The 14002-nt window shown below is 46.5% G+C and overlaps 1 protein-coding gene across 3 annotated transcripts; it reads left to right on the forward strand.

Moving 5' to 3' along the window:
- Positions 1-8124: 8124 nt before the first annotated feature.
- On the forward strand, positions 8125-13839 carry ARL2BP (ARF like GTPase 2 binding protein). Of its 3 annotated transcripts, XM_037010772.2 has the most exons (7): positions 8125-8444; positions 8579-8658; positions 9010-9071; positions 10494-10600; positions 11543-11628; positions 11825-11921; positions 12409-13839. In XM_037010772.2, exons 3-7 carry the CDS (start codon positions 9068-9070, stop codon positions 12505-12507), a joined length of 393 nt encoding a protein of 130 aa, XP_036866667.1. In that variant the 5' UTR covers positions 8125-8444; positions 8579-8658; positions 9010-9067; the 3' UTR covers positions 12508-13839. The 3 variants fall into 3 exon arrangements, with proteins under 3 accessions (XP_036866667.1, XP_017519827.1, XP_036866666.1); XM_017664338.3 differs by lacking the exon at positions 8579-8658; XM_037010771.2 differs by lacking the exons at positions 8125-8444; positions 8579-8658 and adding an exon at positions 8665-8819.
- The last annotated feature ends 163 nt before the right edge of the window (positions 13840-14002 follow it).

Here is a 14002-nt window from a genome sequence, read left to right on the forward strand (position 1 = left end):
TGGAAACAATTATTTAGAGACTATCAATGTCTAAATTCAAGTTCTATTTCTATCAATTATAAAAACAATGAATATTAATATTGGAAACTACACTATGAGCTATATATAATAAGCAGGATTTCTGCATAATTCTGCATAAATACAATAAACCTTAGTTGTATATATTAGGATTTTAGATGCTAGTCTTGTACTCCATGCTAAACATAGTACCCCTGAGAATTGATCTCACCTGGGATACTGAGATAGGGAGGCAGCAGAACGTAACTCCTGCCCAGTTAGAGTACAGTATGGGCCTCGGAAAATAACAAAAGTCTTACTGAGGCTTCAGGAATGTAGAGAAAAACAGGGTGCTTGAGACTGCAATATAACAATGTATCCCCCACCAGCCTGGACCCAGTTACATGAAACAGCTCATTGATCATGGTCATGCAAGCCCATTAATTTATAGTAAGATATCCAGCATTATTCATAGATAGGTTAAAATATAACTAGCATTCTGGCTGAACCTGTGGGAAACTCCCACCTCAACAAGCATAAAACGTAGAAACCAAGACCCCAAGCAGCAGCCTTGCCCCTCCCCTGTATTTATGGGAGTTCCATACTTTCTCTGATCCTGAATAAAGCGCTCTTTCTCTCTTTGTAACTGAATAAAACTCTATATCTCCTGCTGTGTCTGTTCACGAAGTTCATTCTTCAACTCCGGAAGCAAGAACCCCGGCTTCATCTTTGGGGTCTCATCCAGGATAACTTCGAAGGTGAGTACTGGCATCCGAGCTTTCCTTTTTCTTCCACTCTCCTTATACAAAGAAGCCGTCTATGGCACACAACATTGGGTTCTCATCAGCCACTTAAATGGGACTAGCCTGGCTGCCGATTTCAAGTCTCAAACGATAGGCTCCTCAGCATCTCCCTCAGTGGATCCCCCATCTCCTTTGGGAGCCAGGAAAGTCACCTGAGTGGAGACCAGGTTGCCCTTTCAGAGGCTCTCCTTGGATGTGAGGGACTGAGGAAAGCCATGGACATCTGCAAGTCTAGGCTGAGGCTACACTTCAGCAGCTTCTCAAAGGTCTGCATGTGGGGAATCAGACCCCGACGGCCCAGTCGGGTATCTGTGAGGGGTGTGTGGGGGGGTTTGTCTCTCTGACTTTCAGCCTGCTTCTTCAGGCCGCCCTGGCCTCTGAGTGAGGCAGGGGCACTCCTTACTTGCTTGACATGTTCTATGTATACCTCTAACTTCATCAGTTTCACAGAACCTGATGCTCACTTCAGGAGATCTATGCTTTGCTCTTATTCCTGACTTAATACTGCACTTTTTTTTTATCTCATAAAGGTGTCTGGGCACCCGTTGCCACTTAAAATACGACTAGCATAGGCTACCAGTCTCAGTTGAAAGTACTCCCGGTGTCTGCAGCTCCTTGATCCCCCACCTCTGGACGGGAATGTAGAGGGGTGACTGAGCCGACTTCCTACTTTCCTATCCTAATCTGCGGATTCCAAGGGCAGACTGGACTAGACTAGTAGACAGTGGTCCTTGGATCTCGGCTCCAGATGATTGAACCAGTGGCACTGACAACCTCCAGCTAGGCTGCTGCCTATGTGAGAGATGCAGATAACTCCCGACCTCTTGCCTCATAGATTAGATTTCTTACAGTGGGTGACTAGAAGGATAAGTCCGAGGCAGTGGGAGAAATTGGTGTTTAAGTGTATAGACACCCCCCACCCATAACTGTCCAAGGCAGCCTCTGTCTGAATCCTACCTCTGGCCTTGGAAAAAGTTCCCCAGCTCCTCATGTGAAGCAGTCCTTCCAGGACTGCGCCACTTTCTCCTGTGTAGTGGGAATGAGGTTTGTGAGGCACACCCCATATTCAGGCCCCTTATCTACCTTTGGGACCTTACACAGGCTACACATTTAACCTTTCTAGACCAGACAGGCATGGGACTCGAGATGCCTCACCCCTTCCACACTCTAGGGGACTTTTCCGGTCCCAGTGAGCTGGCCTGCGGCCAAGCTGAAACCCGAGCCCAACATGTAAAAGGCCCCCAGTCTCTAGTTGAAATATGTGTGAGAAAAGTTCTTGTGCTCTGTGTCAGGGAACTAGATCACCGACTCTGTGCCTCCACATTTTTGGCAGAAGCATGCAGAGAAAGAAGGCAGCCCCTCATCACGATCCCCAGATTTCGAGGTCCCTGTCTCACAAGCATCATCTTCCTGCAGGACCTCTCAAGGAGGGTGATTCCAGTCTCACGGCAAAAACCCTTGAAATTGCAGGTCCAGACCTTCATAAATATTGTCCTTGGAATCTTAAGGCCCATTTGAACTCGGGCAATGGCTCTGTTCGATTGACCTCTCTTCCTTGGAGGCAGTCCTCCTGGGGTGTGGAATTTCCCTATCTGCAGCCCCATGGAAGTGGAACAAGCTTGTGACTCTTACCACTGCTCCAGCAGCAAGAGGTCACACAGTCCCTGCACTTAATTCTCTTGGGTTGAACAGGCAGGGGCCTCTCTAGGGATGACCCTACCCTATGGTTGACAGAGTCCCCTTAAATTCAAAGGGCATTAGCTCTGACAAGTTTCAGGGTGAGGAAAGACAAATCCCCTTCATCCCTTGTTGAGTTATGCATGAGGAGGTATTTGAATGGTGCACTGAGGAAATCTATCACACACTCTGTGCCCAAGTGTATGATGCTAAGGCCTATGCAGAAGAAACTAGGGTCTGGATCAGAACTCCCAGAAGGAGTAGAGTAAGAGTAAGCTGGTGAGGTCCCACTAGATCCAGAGCTCTGAAGCAACCCTTGCTTCATGGGAAGGCAAGAGGTAAATCAAGGTATGGGCCACACTGGTAAGGAGCAGTTAATTCTAGCAGGCCAGCAGAGGGGGTGATTGACCACTGTCCCCCAGGCTCCAAATGCAAGTGGACGCCGTCACAGAGAGAAAGGCTGACTAGGTGCTGGACACCTGTCTTTATCTATCGTCCAAATGGGAGCTTCCCCTTCAAGTTCAAAGCCAGACCACCTCTGGCATGCATTCTGAAGAACTGGGAGCAATCTGACCCCCAGACCCTGAGAGAGAAAGAAGCACCTTATCTTCTGCACACAAGCCTGGCCTCAATACAAACTCTGATGGAGAGGGAAGTATTCAATACAGTAAGATCCTGCAGCTAGATTTATTTTGCCATAAGGAAGGAAAATGGTCAGAAGTCCCATACATACAGGCCTTCTTTACCTTTGGGAAAACAAAAGAATATGCCAAAAATGTGGATTAATTTCTGACCCTACTCTGAACACTAATTCCTCCCCATTGGCCCCGCCATGCCCCATGCCCACACCTTATCCAGATCCAGGTCCAGTTGTTGAGAACCCCAAAAGTCAGACCACAGAACACCCCAGGCATCGTTGGGCCAATCACCCCGCCAGGCCCCCCAGGGGGTAAAGAAAAGACAGTTATACCCACCTTTATTGCTCCTACAAGAAGGAGCCAATGGAAAGTAGGGACCAGTTCGGGTCCATGTCCCCTTCTCCTCCAAGACTTGAGGCAAATTGAATAGGACCTGGGTAAGTTTTCAGATGACCCAGACAGTACATAGAAGCCTTCCAAGGATTTATCTTAACATCTGAACTGGCCTGGAAGGATGTTATGCTTACATTGAACCAAACCCTTACTGGAGGGGAGAAAGAAAAAGTGATCAGGGGAGTCCTAGGATTTGGAGATGAATGGTACATTGCAAATGAGAAAAGAACCTCCAGAGGAGCTAACCCGAGTCCCCACGGGCTGTCAGGCAGTGCCATTCACTGACCCAGAGTGGGGCCAAGACGCAGACAATACTGACAACTGAAACCAGAACCATTTCATAACCTGTATCCTAAAAGGGCTAAAAAGAGCATGAGTAAAACTTCTGAATTATTCTAAATTACCAGCAAAGATACAGGAAGAAAAAGAGAGCCAGACCCTCAACCCTTCTGGAATGGCTCAGGGAGGCACTGGTGAAACATACTTATATGTCCCCTGAGTCCCCAGAGGGCCAAATTGTTCTTAAAGATAAATCACCCTGTCGGCCCCAGATATCAGGAGGGAGTTACAAAAATTGGCATTTGGCCCAGAACAAAATTTGGGGAAACTCCTGAAGATCACCACCAGTTTTCTGTAATAGAGACGAGGAGGAGAAGAGGGGGACAGGAGAGAAGCGAAAGGCCAAGGCATTCATGATGGCCTTGCCAAGAGTCAACTAGGGGCCTCCAAGGTTAGAGAAGGGGAGACCAGCCCAAGGAACTGGGCCCAGGACGACTTGCTTCCTCTATAGCAGAGAAGGGGCATTTTAAGCTAGAGTGCTCTAGGGTTGGGTGCCCTAAATGGCCAATGCCCTGCCCACTCCATGAAGGAGACCCCTGGAGAGCTGGACTGCCCTCAGAGGCGTAGGCAACTGGGGTCGGACTTGCAACAATGTGGTCAAGACTGAAGGGGCCCGGGGCTACCCACGCCTGCTCCTGTCACCGTCATAACCCCAGAGGAGCCCCGGTGATTCTGTGGGAGGCCACACCATCGATATCTTGCTCCATGCAGGAGCCGCCTATTCAGTCCTCCTCTATGATCCTGGTCCTCCCTCCTTCCAGTCAGCTACTGTTAAAGGTATCTCTGGGAAGCCCATGACCAAATATTTTACTCAGCCTTCAAGCTGTGAATGGGATGCGGTGCTGTTCTCCCATGTCTTCCTAGTGGTCGCAGAAAGTCCCACGCCGCTTCTAGGCCTCGATATACTTTCTAAAACAAAAGTCTCTCTCTGTGTATGAATATAGAAAGGGACGAGCGATGTCTCCCCCTAGTGGAAGTAGACATTAATCCTGAGGTCTGGGCAACTAACGAGATGAGTGCAAGGGCAAAATCAGCCTGACTCGTACAAATACATCTTAAAGACCCCAATCGCTTTCCTCATAAGAGGCAGTATGCCTTAAAACCAGAAACTTGTGAAGGTTTAAAGCCAGTTATTAATAACTTAAAGACTCAAGGCCTCTTGATAGACTGTAACAGTCCTTGCAACACTCCCGTATTAGGAGTACAAAAGTGAGATGGAAGCTGGCACCTTGTACAAGACCTATGAGCCATTAATGAAGTAGTTGTGCCCCTACATCCTGTAGTACCTAATCCCTATACCCTGTTACCCAGGATTCCTGAGGGAGCAGCATGGTTTACTGTGCTAGATCTGAAGGATGCTTTCTTTTGTATCCCGCTTGCACCTGAGTCCCAGTTTCTTTTCGCTTTTGAAAATCCTATAAATTCCTCAGCTCAGTTAACCTGGACAATTTTGTCCCAGGGATTCAGAGATAGCCCACATCTATTTGGGCAGGTTCAGCCAAAGACCTGGCCTCCTTTGATTCAGGAGAGGCAAAAACCATCCAGTATGTGGATGATATACTTCTCTGCACCACCACAGAAGCAGAGTGTCAGGAAAGTCCTCAGAGATCAATGAACTTTCTAGCTGATTGTGGCTCCTGACAAAAAGCACAGATCTGTCAGCAGCAGGTGAAATATCTGGGCCTTAACCTCTCCCAGAAACCCAGAGCCTTGGGAGAAGACAGAATACAGTCTATTCTCTGCCACTCATTGCCCTCTATTATCAGGCACCTGAGGATTCTTGGGCATCACTGGATATTGCAGGATTTGAGTCCCCAGATATGGAGAGTTAGCCAGACCCCTTTACCAACTCCTTAAAGAAGCCCAGAGGGAAGGCACCATAAAACTCTAGTGGGAACCTGATGCCATTAAAGCTTATAAGACTTTAAAGAAAGCCCTGCTCCAGGCCCCTGCCTTAAGCTTGCCTACTGGAAACTGGTTTAACCTGTTCGTTACTGAGAGATCAGGAGTGGCACTGGAGTATTAACTCAACCTTGTGGGAGGAAAGCCCTTCTGCAATAACCCATGCAGCAGCCCATAGCCTATATAAGTAAGCAGCTGGACCCAGTAGCTAAAGGCTGGCCACACTAAGATTGGTGGCAGCCATAGCCCTGCTAGTACCTGAAGCCACAAAACTGACCCTGGAAAAAGACTTGATAGTACATGCACCCTATAATGTCACCAGCTTATTGAACACCTGGGGGACTGTGGCTATCAGACATCAGGCTACTGAAATATCCTCCTTGAGGGCCCTGTAACCCAGCTGCAGACATGCTCCATCCTGAACCAGCCATCTTTCTACCTGAATCCGTGAGCAAAAAACCTGAGCGTGACTGCCAACAGGTCTTTGGCCTAAACTATTCTGCCAGAGAAAATCTGAAAGACAGCCCCTTAGAGAACCCAGAGCTTGTCCTCTTCACAGATAGCAGGCAGTTCCTTTACTGAGCAGGGCCAGTGGAAACCCAGCTATGCAGTTGTCCCTCTGTAGGATACTATTGAGTGCCAGCCACTTCCACTGGGCACAAGTGCCCAGCTGGCAGAATTAATAGCCCTCACTCAACAAGTCCAAGCTGTGTCAGGCCTGGAGGTCCCATGTGCCACTACAACATGGAACTGGTTTTCTAAATCCTTTTGGGGTGGAAATCTATTCTACTTATTGGGCTCATCTTTCTCCTCATACTATTATTTGGCCCCTGTTTACTTCACCTAATAGCATGATTTGTTCTATCTCTCCTAGAAGCCATAAGACTACAAATGGTGATGGAAATGGAGCCCAGAATGGAAATGTCCATTTTCTGAGGTCCCCTACATCGACCAGTGATGGAAACCTGACTGCACCCTTCACTTGCCCCCTCAGCCTGAAGCAGTTAGAATGGTTATCACCCAATGCCGTAACAGCAGTTAGAGGGCGGAATGAGGTAGTGAGGCAGCAGGGTGTAACTCCTGCCCAGTTAAGTACAGTATGGGCCGTGGAAAATAATAAAGTCTTACTGAGGCTTCAGGAATGTAGAGAAAAACAGGGTGCTTGAGATTAAAACAATGTAAAAATGTATCCCCCACCAGGACCCAGTGATATGGAACAGCTCATTGTTCATAGTCATGTAAGCCCATTAGTTTATAGTAAGATACCTGGCATTATTCATAGATAGGTTAAAATATAACAAACATTCTGGCTGAACCTATCGAAAACTCCCACCGCAACAAGCATAAAACCCTAGATAACGAGTCCCCAAGCGGCAACCTTGGCCCTCCCTGCACCCGTGGGAAGTTCCATGTTTTCTCTTATCCTGAATAAGATATCTTATCTCTCTCTCTCTGTAATTGAATAAAACTCTTTCTAAACCTCCTGCCTTGTCAGTCATGAAGTTCTTCTTCGACTCTGCAAACAAGAACCCGGCTTCAATGCAATTATGTCTTGGTAACCATTTTTAGTTCCAGATTCCACTCATAACCGATTTTATGACCATTCAAAATGCCAGTTCAGGCTGGCCATCCAACCCTCAGATCAAGCCTAAAGCAGACCTTACAAGTCTGACATGTACTACAAATTTGGGCAAAAGGTAGAGTGTCACCCAACAATGCCTACTGGTCCAAACAAGAGAAATCAGTTCTAGGAAATTCTTTTGCAAAATTTGGCAGTTATGGAGACTTTTCATGGAGCTAAGTTATCTTATTTCTGATTACGTAAAAGTGGTTCTGTCCACTTTTATCTTGCCTAATTAGCCATGAAACCCAGTTACTGATGAATAATATTTATGACGTAAATTATGAGACATCCACTTATTGCAGAAGGGCTTTCCTCCCACAAGGGGTAATCAAATCATAAATCTGCATTATGTGATTCAACAGCTAAGGGACTGGCCTTTAAGAGATTTGCGATTTACAGCACTCTTAAAACACGCTTTAAACTACCTCATTTTCTTAAATCTTAATTTATCCCCAAATTGCAAGTGAGGCAATTGAGGCTCTTTGCTTTATTCCTCCACCATAAAATGGGGGCGACGTGAGATTCAATAGCCATACACCCTTAAAACACCTCAGCGAGCCAGCATGTGGCCCTGAAAGCCAGCTCCCCTTGGCGACCCTTTACCCCTTTTCCTCACTTCCTTTCCCTATCCTTGCCCCGCCCCCGGCTTCGGGCAGTGCGCGACTGTGAATGGCTGTCGGGAGATGCGAGGAGGCGGAAGGAGTTCCGGTAGCCATGGTGACGGGAGGCGGGGCGCGGCGTCGTGGTACAAGGAACCGACGCTGGGATGCTGTGGCGTAGCTGCGCGCGCAGAGGCCTGGGCGGGCGGAGGGGCCCAGGCAGTGCGTGGTCAGTTGGCGAGCCTGAGGTCAGGGTCTCGCGCACACGCACTAACCGGCTGGGCAGTGAGCCTGCCGTGGCCTCCGCGGCCAGGTCTCCCCAATGCCGATTGGGGCTCTGGAGAGCAGAGCGGTGAGTGGGCCCGGGCCGCGAGTTGGGTAGGACGCCGACGGGCCCGTTCGGCCCGCGGGCGGATGCGGCAGCGGAGGCGGTGATGGACGCTCTAGAGGAAGAGAGCTTCGCGCTGTCCTTGTGAGTATCAACTCCCAGGCACGAGAGGCTGCAGGCAAGGGCTGCTGGCGCTAGGCCTCGGCCCCGTGAAACGGGTGTCGCCGGGGGCCGGGAGGCGGTGGGGTACGGCCAAGGCTCCGCCCTCGTCCCTGCAGGCGATTCCGCAGCTGCAGCGACCGCCGGGCTCAGGCCCGAGAGGACAGGAGTGGGCCGTGGGTGTCACGCTTACAAGCAGGTAAGTACGGGGTGATCGTGAAGATGCGGTCAGTGGCACCAGAAAGGAAATAGAAGCGAGGAGCTTTTAAGATGTTCGACGCGAGTCTTTGTCTCCTCGTAATTCGAGTCATACCAGGTTTTCTGGAAGTGGAGCCATTACATTCAACTTTGATGTCACAGGTGTGTCGAGTTGTGTTTCCTTTTGTTTGGAATGGCTAGTCAATAATCATTCTTAATTGTTGAAGCCGAGTGATGATGGGAATTTCACTGTGCTGTTCTCTCTACATTTGTGCATGTTTAAAAAGTTCATATTTCACTTTTTTAAAAACGAATTATTTGCAACAACACCTAATCCACGCATATTTTTCAGCTCTTCCGCCTCTGATGCAGAATTTGATGCTGTGGTTGGATATTTAGAGGACATTATCATGGGTAAGTTTCCTTGCCACACAGTCTGACCTGTGCTTAGTTCTTAGACCCTTGCTTTTTAAGGACACTGAAATCAGTTTGGAGAGTTAAAGAGAGAAAACATCTAGCTGCATATAATATTTAACGTAGCACGATGCGGTATTTAGTAAGCCTTACTGTGATGTGTCTTAAAGGCACACAGTCCTGTGCTCCTTAAAACAACTGGTAACCATAGGTTCAGTCCCTGGAAGAGACTTATTCAGGTAATAGGGCACCTCAAAGTGGGACTCTTGGCAAAACTTCAGGAAATATTGACGTACTTTATTCAAGAGAGTAAGAGCAATTTCTTTTTAGTTTTGAGTTTTAACATTTTGGTGACATAAAACACAGCAAAATACCGTGACAATAGCACACTTTATCTATGAAAAAAACAAGATGTCATACATTAGCTGCTGGTGTGATTTCCTGGGTTCTGAGTTCCTATTTGTGGATTCTTTTTGGTGCCCCATAGTCCTGCTAAGTAGTAAGCAGTAACAGGAACCAAAGGGTTAAGACAAACACATGGGAGAGAAAAACTTAAATTTGAGAAAAATTTCTCCCAAGTTTTCTGAGAATTAGGAAAAGAACACTATAACTTGGTGTTACTATATTTCTTAGTCTAGTTTAGTTTGAAAATCACTGACAGATTTTGTACCTTCAGATCCTCTAAGGTTCATGCCCTTAATGCCTAAATACAGATGTGTTACCATTAAGCTCTTGTCCCGTGTAGATCTGAAGATTTCTTTGACTGCTTTTGCCGTCTATGAGAACCTTGTATGCCAAGTCTTCTGTAAGCCCAGAGTATTTATCCCAAAACCTAGGTCATTTGTGAAGCTTCCTTTTGTTTTCAGAAATAACATTCTATTCAGTTGTTAAGATTCCCTAACATTTAAATATTTGCTATTAATTTTATGTTTGCTATGCATACCCAAGCAATCCTGTATGATAGGTACTATGATGGTCTTCATTTTTCCAGTTTCTAATCATTACACTCTTTCCATCACTGCTGCTGAAATTATATTAAAATAAGAGAACCATGTTCCTTTGTAGAAAAGTACTGTGAGGGTGTTCCCAAGCCACCCTGTATGGGTGTGCCTAAAATGGGCTGGAGGATGGTGGTGATGGTACTTAACAATGAGTGTTCTTAATGCCACCAAACTACATTTAATGGTTAAAATGGTAAATTTTGTTAGGTATATCCTATCACAATTTAAAAGTAAGACTGGCTTGCCTATTACAGTATTGGTGTCCTATTTAACACTTCCTTTTAAAACACCTTTAGCTTTCCTTCTCCCAGAGATTGCCATTGAGGAAGCAGTTCTGGTGACATATAATTCCTGCATATTTACAAATCAGAATGGTTTTTAGTCTCCATTAAAAGAAAGAAATTTTCCTATTGTGGTTCAGATGACGAGTTCCAGTTATTGCAGAGAAACTTCATGGACAAATACTACCAGGAGTTTGAAGACACGGAAGAGAATAAACTCACTTACACACCCATTTTTAATGAATATGTAAGTGGATTTCTATTTTTCTTACTGGAAATTAGGATTTAAAATGTGAACTTAGAATCAAAAGATGTTGACATTTGCTCAACTTTGAAAACCTGCCCCCAGTGTCATGCCAGGATATGGTTTAGTTCTCATCCCTTTGTTTTCCTCCACATAGTTCTTGGGGTTCTTTTCCAAATGTTCGATAATTTTGTCAACTTCTACTTTAAAAGATGTTTGGCTTTATCATAATCCTTCTTTCAGTTATAAAGTGAGTTCACCATACTTTGGATTTATATTCTTTTGGCCTTTTGACTGTCGCTCTTCTTTTTCTACCACATAGTCCAGTCAGGTATGCGTGATTGTTAGATGGAAGTGAAATCCAAGATCAAGCTCACTAACCAGGGGCCAAACCAAGACTAGAACCCAGGATCCTCAGCTCTTGACCCCCAGGTCTTATCACTATGCCACGGCCTCGTGCCACCTCCTCATGGTCTCATCTGAGAAAATGTTTGAGCCTCCAGAACGTTCTCAACACGGAAACATGGCATAGTTCAGGAAGGTTCCTCAAGCCAAGCCTCAACTTAAAAGGAACCTGTCATCACCTCCAGCTATTCTTTTTGTACAATTCCATCTACCCAGGACACAAAGCCCCCACTTGCTGCGTTCCTCACTGCCACGGGGAGCGGGAGCCCTGCTGCTCCCGGTCTCTGCCTGCCCACGAGCATTCACCTCGTTACAGTATGATCACCTGCAACTGCCTGTCGCCCGCCATGGGCCAGCTCGCATACTCACAGGACAGGAACTGTGTTTTGGTTCTTTGGTATCCCCAGCCCTCAGCATGGAGTGTGGCACATAGAATAGGCTCTTGGGAACTGTTCATGAAAGGCTGGAGGACAGGCTTTCTGAGAAGATGTCTTATTCTCCTCAAGTGTGGCCTGAGCAAGATGTTTTCCACGGTTGCAGATCTCCTTGGTAGAGAAGTACATCGAAGAGCAGCTGCTGGAGCGGATTCCTGGATTTAACATGGAGGTTTTCACAACAACTTTACAGTGAGTTGGGTTTGACTGTGTTGTTTTGCCTTTTTTCCACCTTTCTCTTCCTCACTCTTCGTCAGTGCTCGCACACGAAGGTTTAGAGCACTTGGTGGTTAGGTCCTGGGCGGGAGGCCTTCGAAACCTTTGAATGTAATCTTGAAGAGAGAGAGTCTGTCATCATTCATGGAACAGCCATCCTTTTCTTTTGTAGGCACCATAAAGATGAAGTCGCTGGTGACATATTTGACATGCTGCTCACGTTCACAGATTTTCTGGCTTTTAAAGAAATGTTTCTGGACTATAGAGCAGTAAGTCACTCTTGCCTAGTTAGTTAGCCACACTGAACCACTTAAAAAGTTCCACCTAGACCTGTCGAGCACAAACCACCTCCCGTGCTTTTCCCAAGACTGGCCAGCATCAGCCTGGCAGCTAGTGAGAGGTCAGCAGGGTGAGCTGCTGTCCTCTGGCTGGGGCTTGGGGCCCTTCCTGAGGAATTACATTCTCATGTTTTGGTGAAACAGGTCCCTGGCACCTCTGAGGGTCCCTAAATAATCAAAGGAACAAAACCAAAAACCAGGTCTCATTGCCTTGCCCTTCTGACAAGGCAAGCTCCTAACAGGAAAAATAAATGTTTTCCCGTGAAAAAAGGTACATTTAAAATGCAAATAACCTCCATCCAGTGTGCTCCCTGGCTGTCCACCCTCCCACCCTGAGCATTCCTTCCCTGTGACAGAGTTCTGAGGTAGAACTTTTTTCCTGTGCCTTGCCCTTAAAGTTGTTTCTTTCCTTGTGTAGGAAAAAGAAGGCCGGGGGCTGGACTTAAGCAGTGGTTTAGTGGTGACTTCGTTGTGCAAATCATCGATGCCAGCTTCCCAGAACAACCTGCGGCCCTAGGTCCCACCTCCAGGCAATGGGATCCTTTTGGGTTTTGCCAGCCCAATAGACTAGGAGAGGCTTTGGCTAATGATGACAGAATACACCTTGGAAAGACTGACTCTGTTCTGCAGTTCTTCTCTAATGTTAAGCATTGATGGATCGAAAAGAAAATTACCTGACCCTCCCTGGGACCTATTTCTCCTGAAACACCTTCTGTGCTCAGTTACCCTAGTGCTCCTCCCTGAGTAGACCTCTCTTTCAGGGGTTTCTGCATGAGGCTCCTCTGGAGCAAACCCAAGTCCAGCATTCCCCCTGCAGGGCCCCTTCCCCAGCTTACATGTTGGTGTGTCAGCATTTGGACAAACTGCCATTACGTACTGTCTCTGGCCCAGCAGGCTTTGCATGTTCTACCAGGCTTTTTGTGCACTAAAAGTTTGTTATATGCACCAAAGTTTCTATCCTCCAGCCTCAATGGGGTTTTTGACTGGGAGTATTTATGAGGGTGTTCCTCAAGCCAGCTGTCTGTCTTGAGATTTCTGAAGCTCCTGCTGTCACAGCTAGTCTTGGCTGTAGGAATCAATGGAGATGTCCTTTAGAAGCTACACATTCCTACTCTTACATTTGCAGTCCTTGTGTCACTGTCTTCTGCTGGTCCTGATGTAGTCCCACTGTTTCTAGAATTCTTTAAGCATTTTTGAAAAAATATTTTTATAGTCGAATACTCAGGCTAACCTAGTGGATATAATCTTGGAACTTCCATGATTACCCACTTAAAGATCAAAGTATTATATGCTGTATGCTTTTCAGTTGTCAGTGCTGTGAACACAGAAATGATTGCTATGTTGGTATTCCTATTTAACTGGGCACCAGTAAATATGTGTTACGCTGGAAGTAGACAAAAAGGCACCCTTTTCTTGTAGCATGTTAAGTGTTGGTGAGGATGTGCTAAAACTCTGTGTCAATCAGTTCATTCGCTTTCTGTTGGGGTAGGGGTGCTGCAGCACCTGGCAGAATCTTCCTACCGAGATGGTGCTGCACTGGTTTAGCTCTGCCCAAGCAGGAGACAGCAGACAGCTTTACCGGACCTGTCTGCTTTGACTTAGTACATCAGTGTAGTACAGTGTTTGACCAGAAAACACGGATGTCACATCCCTAGAAAGAAGAAAAACTTAGTTCATTTCCCACTGTGTACCTTAGTTTTGTTTTGTTTTTTGGTAAGTAAAAATAATCTGTACTGACTTTTTCACTTTTCTGGCTTAAAAGTATGAGCTCTCAGCTGTGTTTTTCTGTACTGACGTGGCACTTACTACTTTTGTACCATGAGTAAAATTTGAGGTGTTTTGCAAGAACCATCGTTACCTAAATGAGTCATCCCTCCCTTTACTACCATCTCTGCCATTGGGTCATGATGGCTTTGGTCTTTCAAGCCAAAGGCACTCTCAGAGCAAGCTTTTTAAAATACTGCCTCTCCTGACCTTGCTTTCCCTCCTTGCTTTTTATAAATGCGACTGCC

The sequence above is a fragment of the Manis javanica genome, chromosome 17, assembly GCF_040802235.1.
Source record: "Manis javanica isolate MJ-LG chromosome 17, MJ_LKY, whole genome shotgun sequence".
Lineage (NCBI taxonomy): Eukaryota > Metazoa > Chordata > Mammalia > Pholidota > Manidae > Manis > Manis javanica.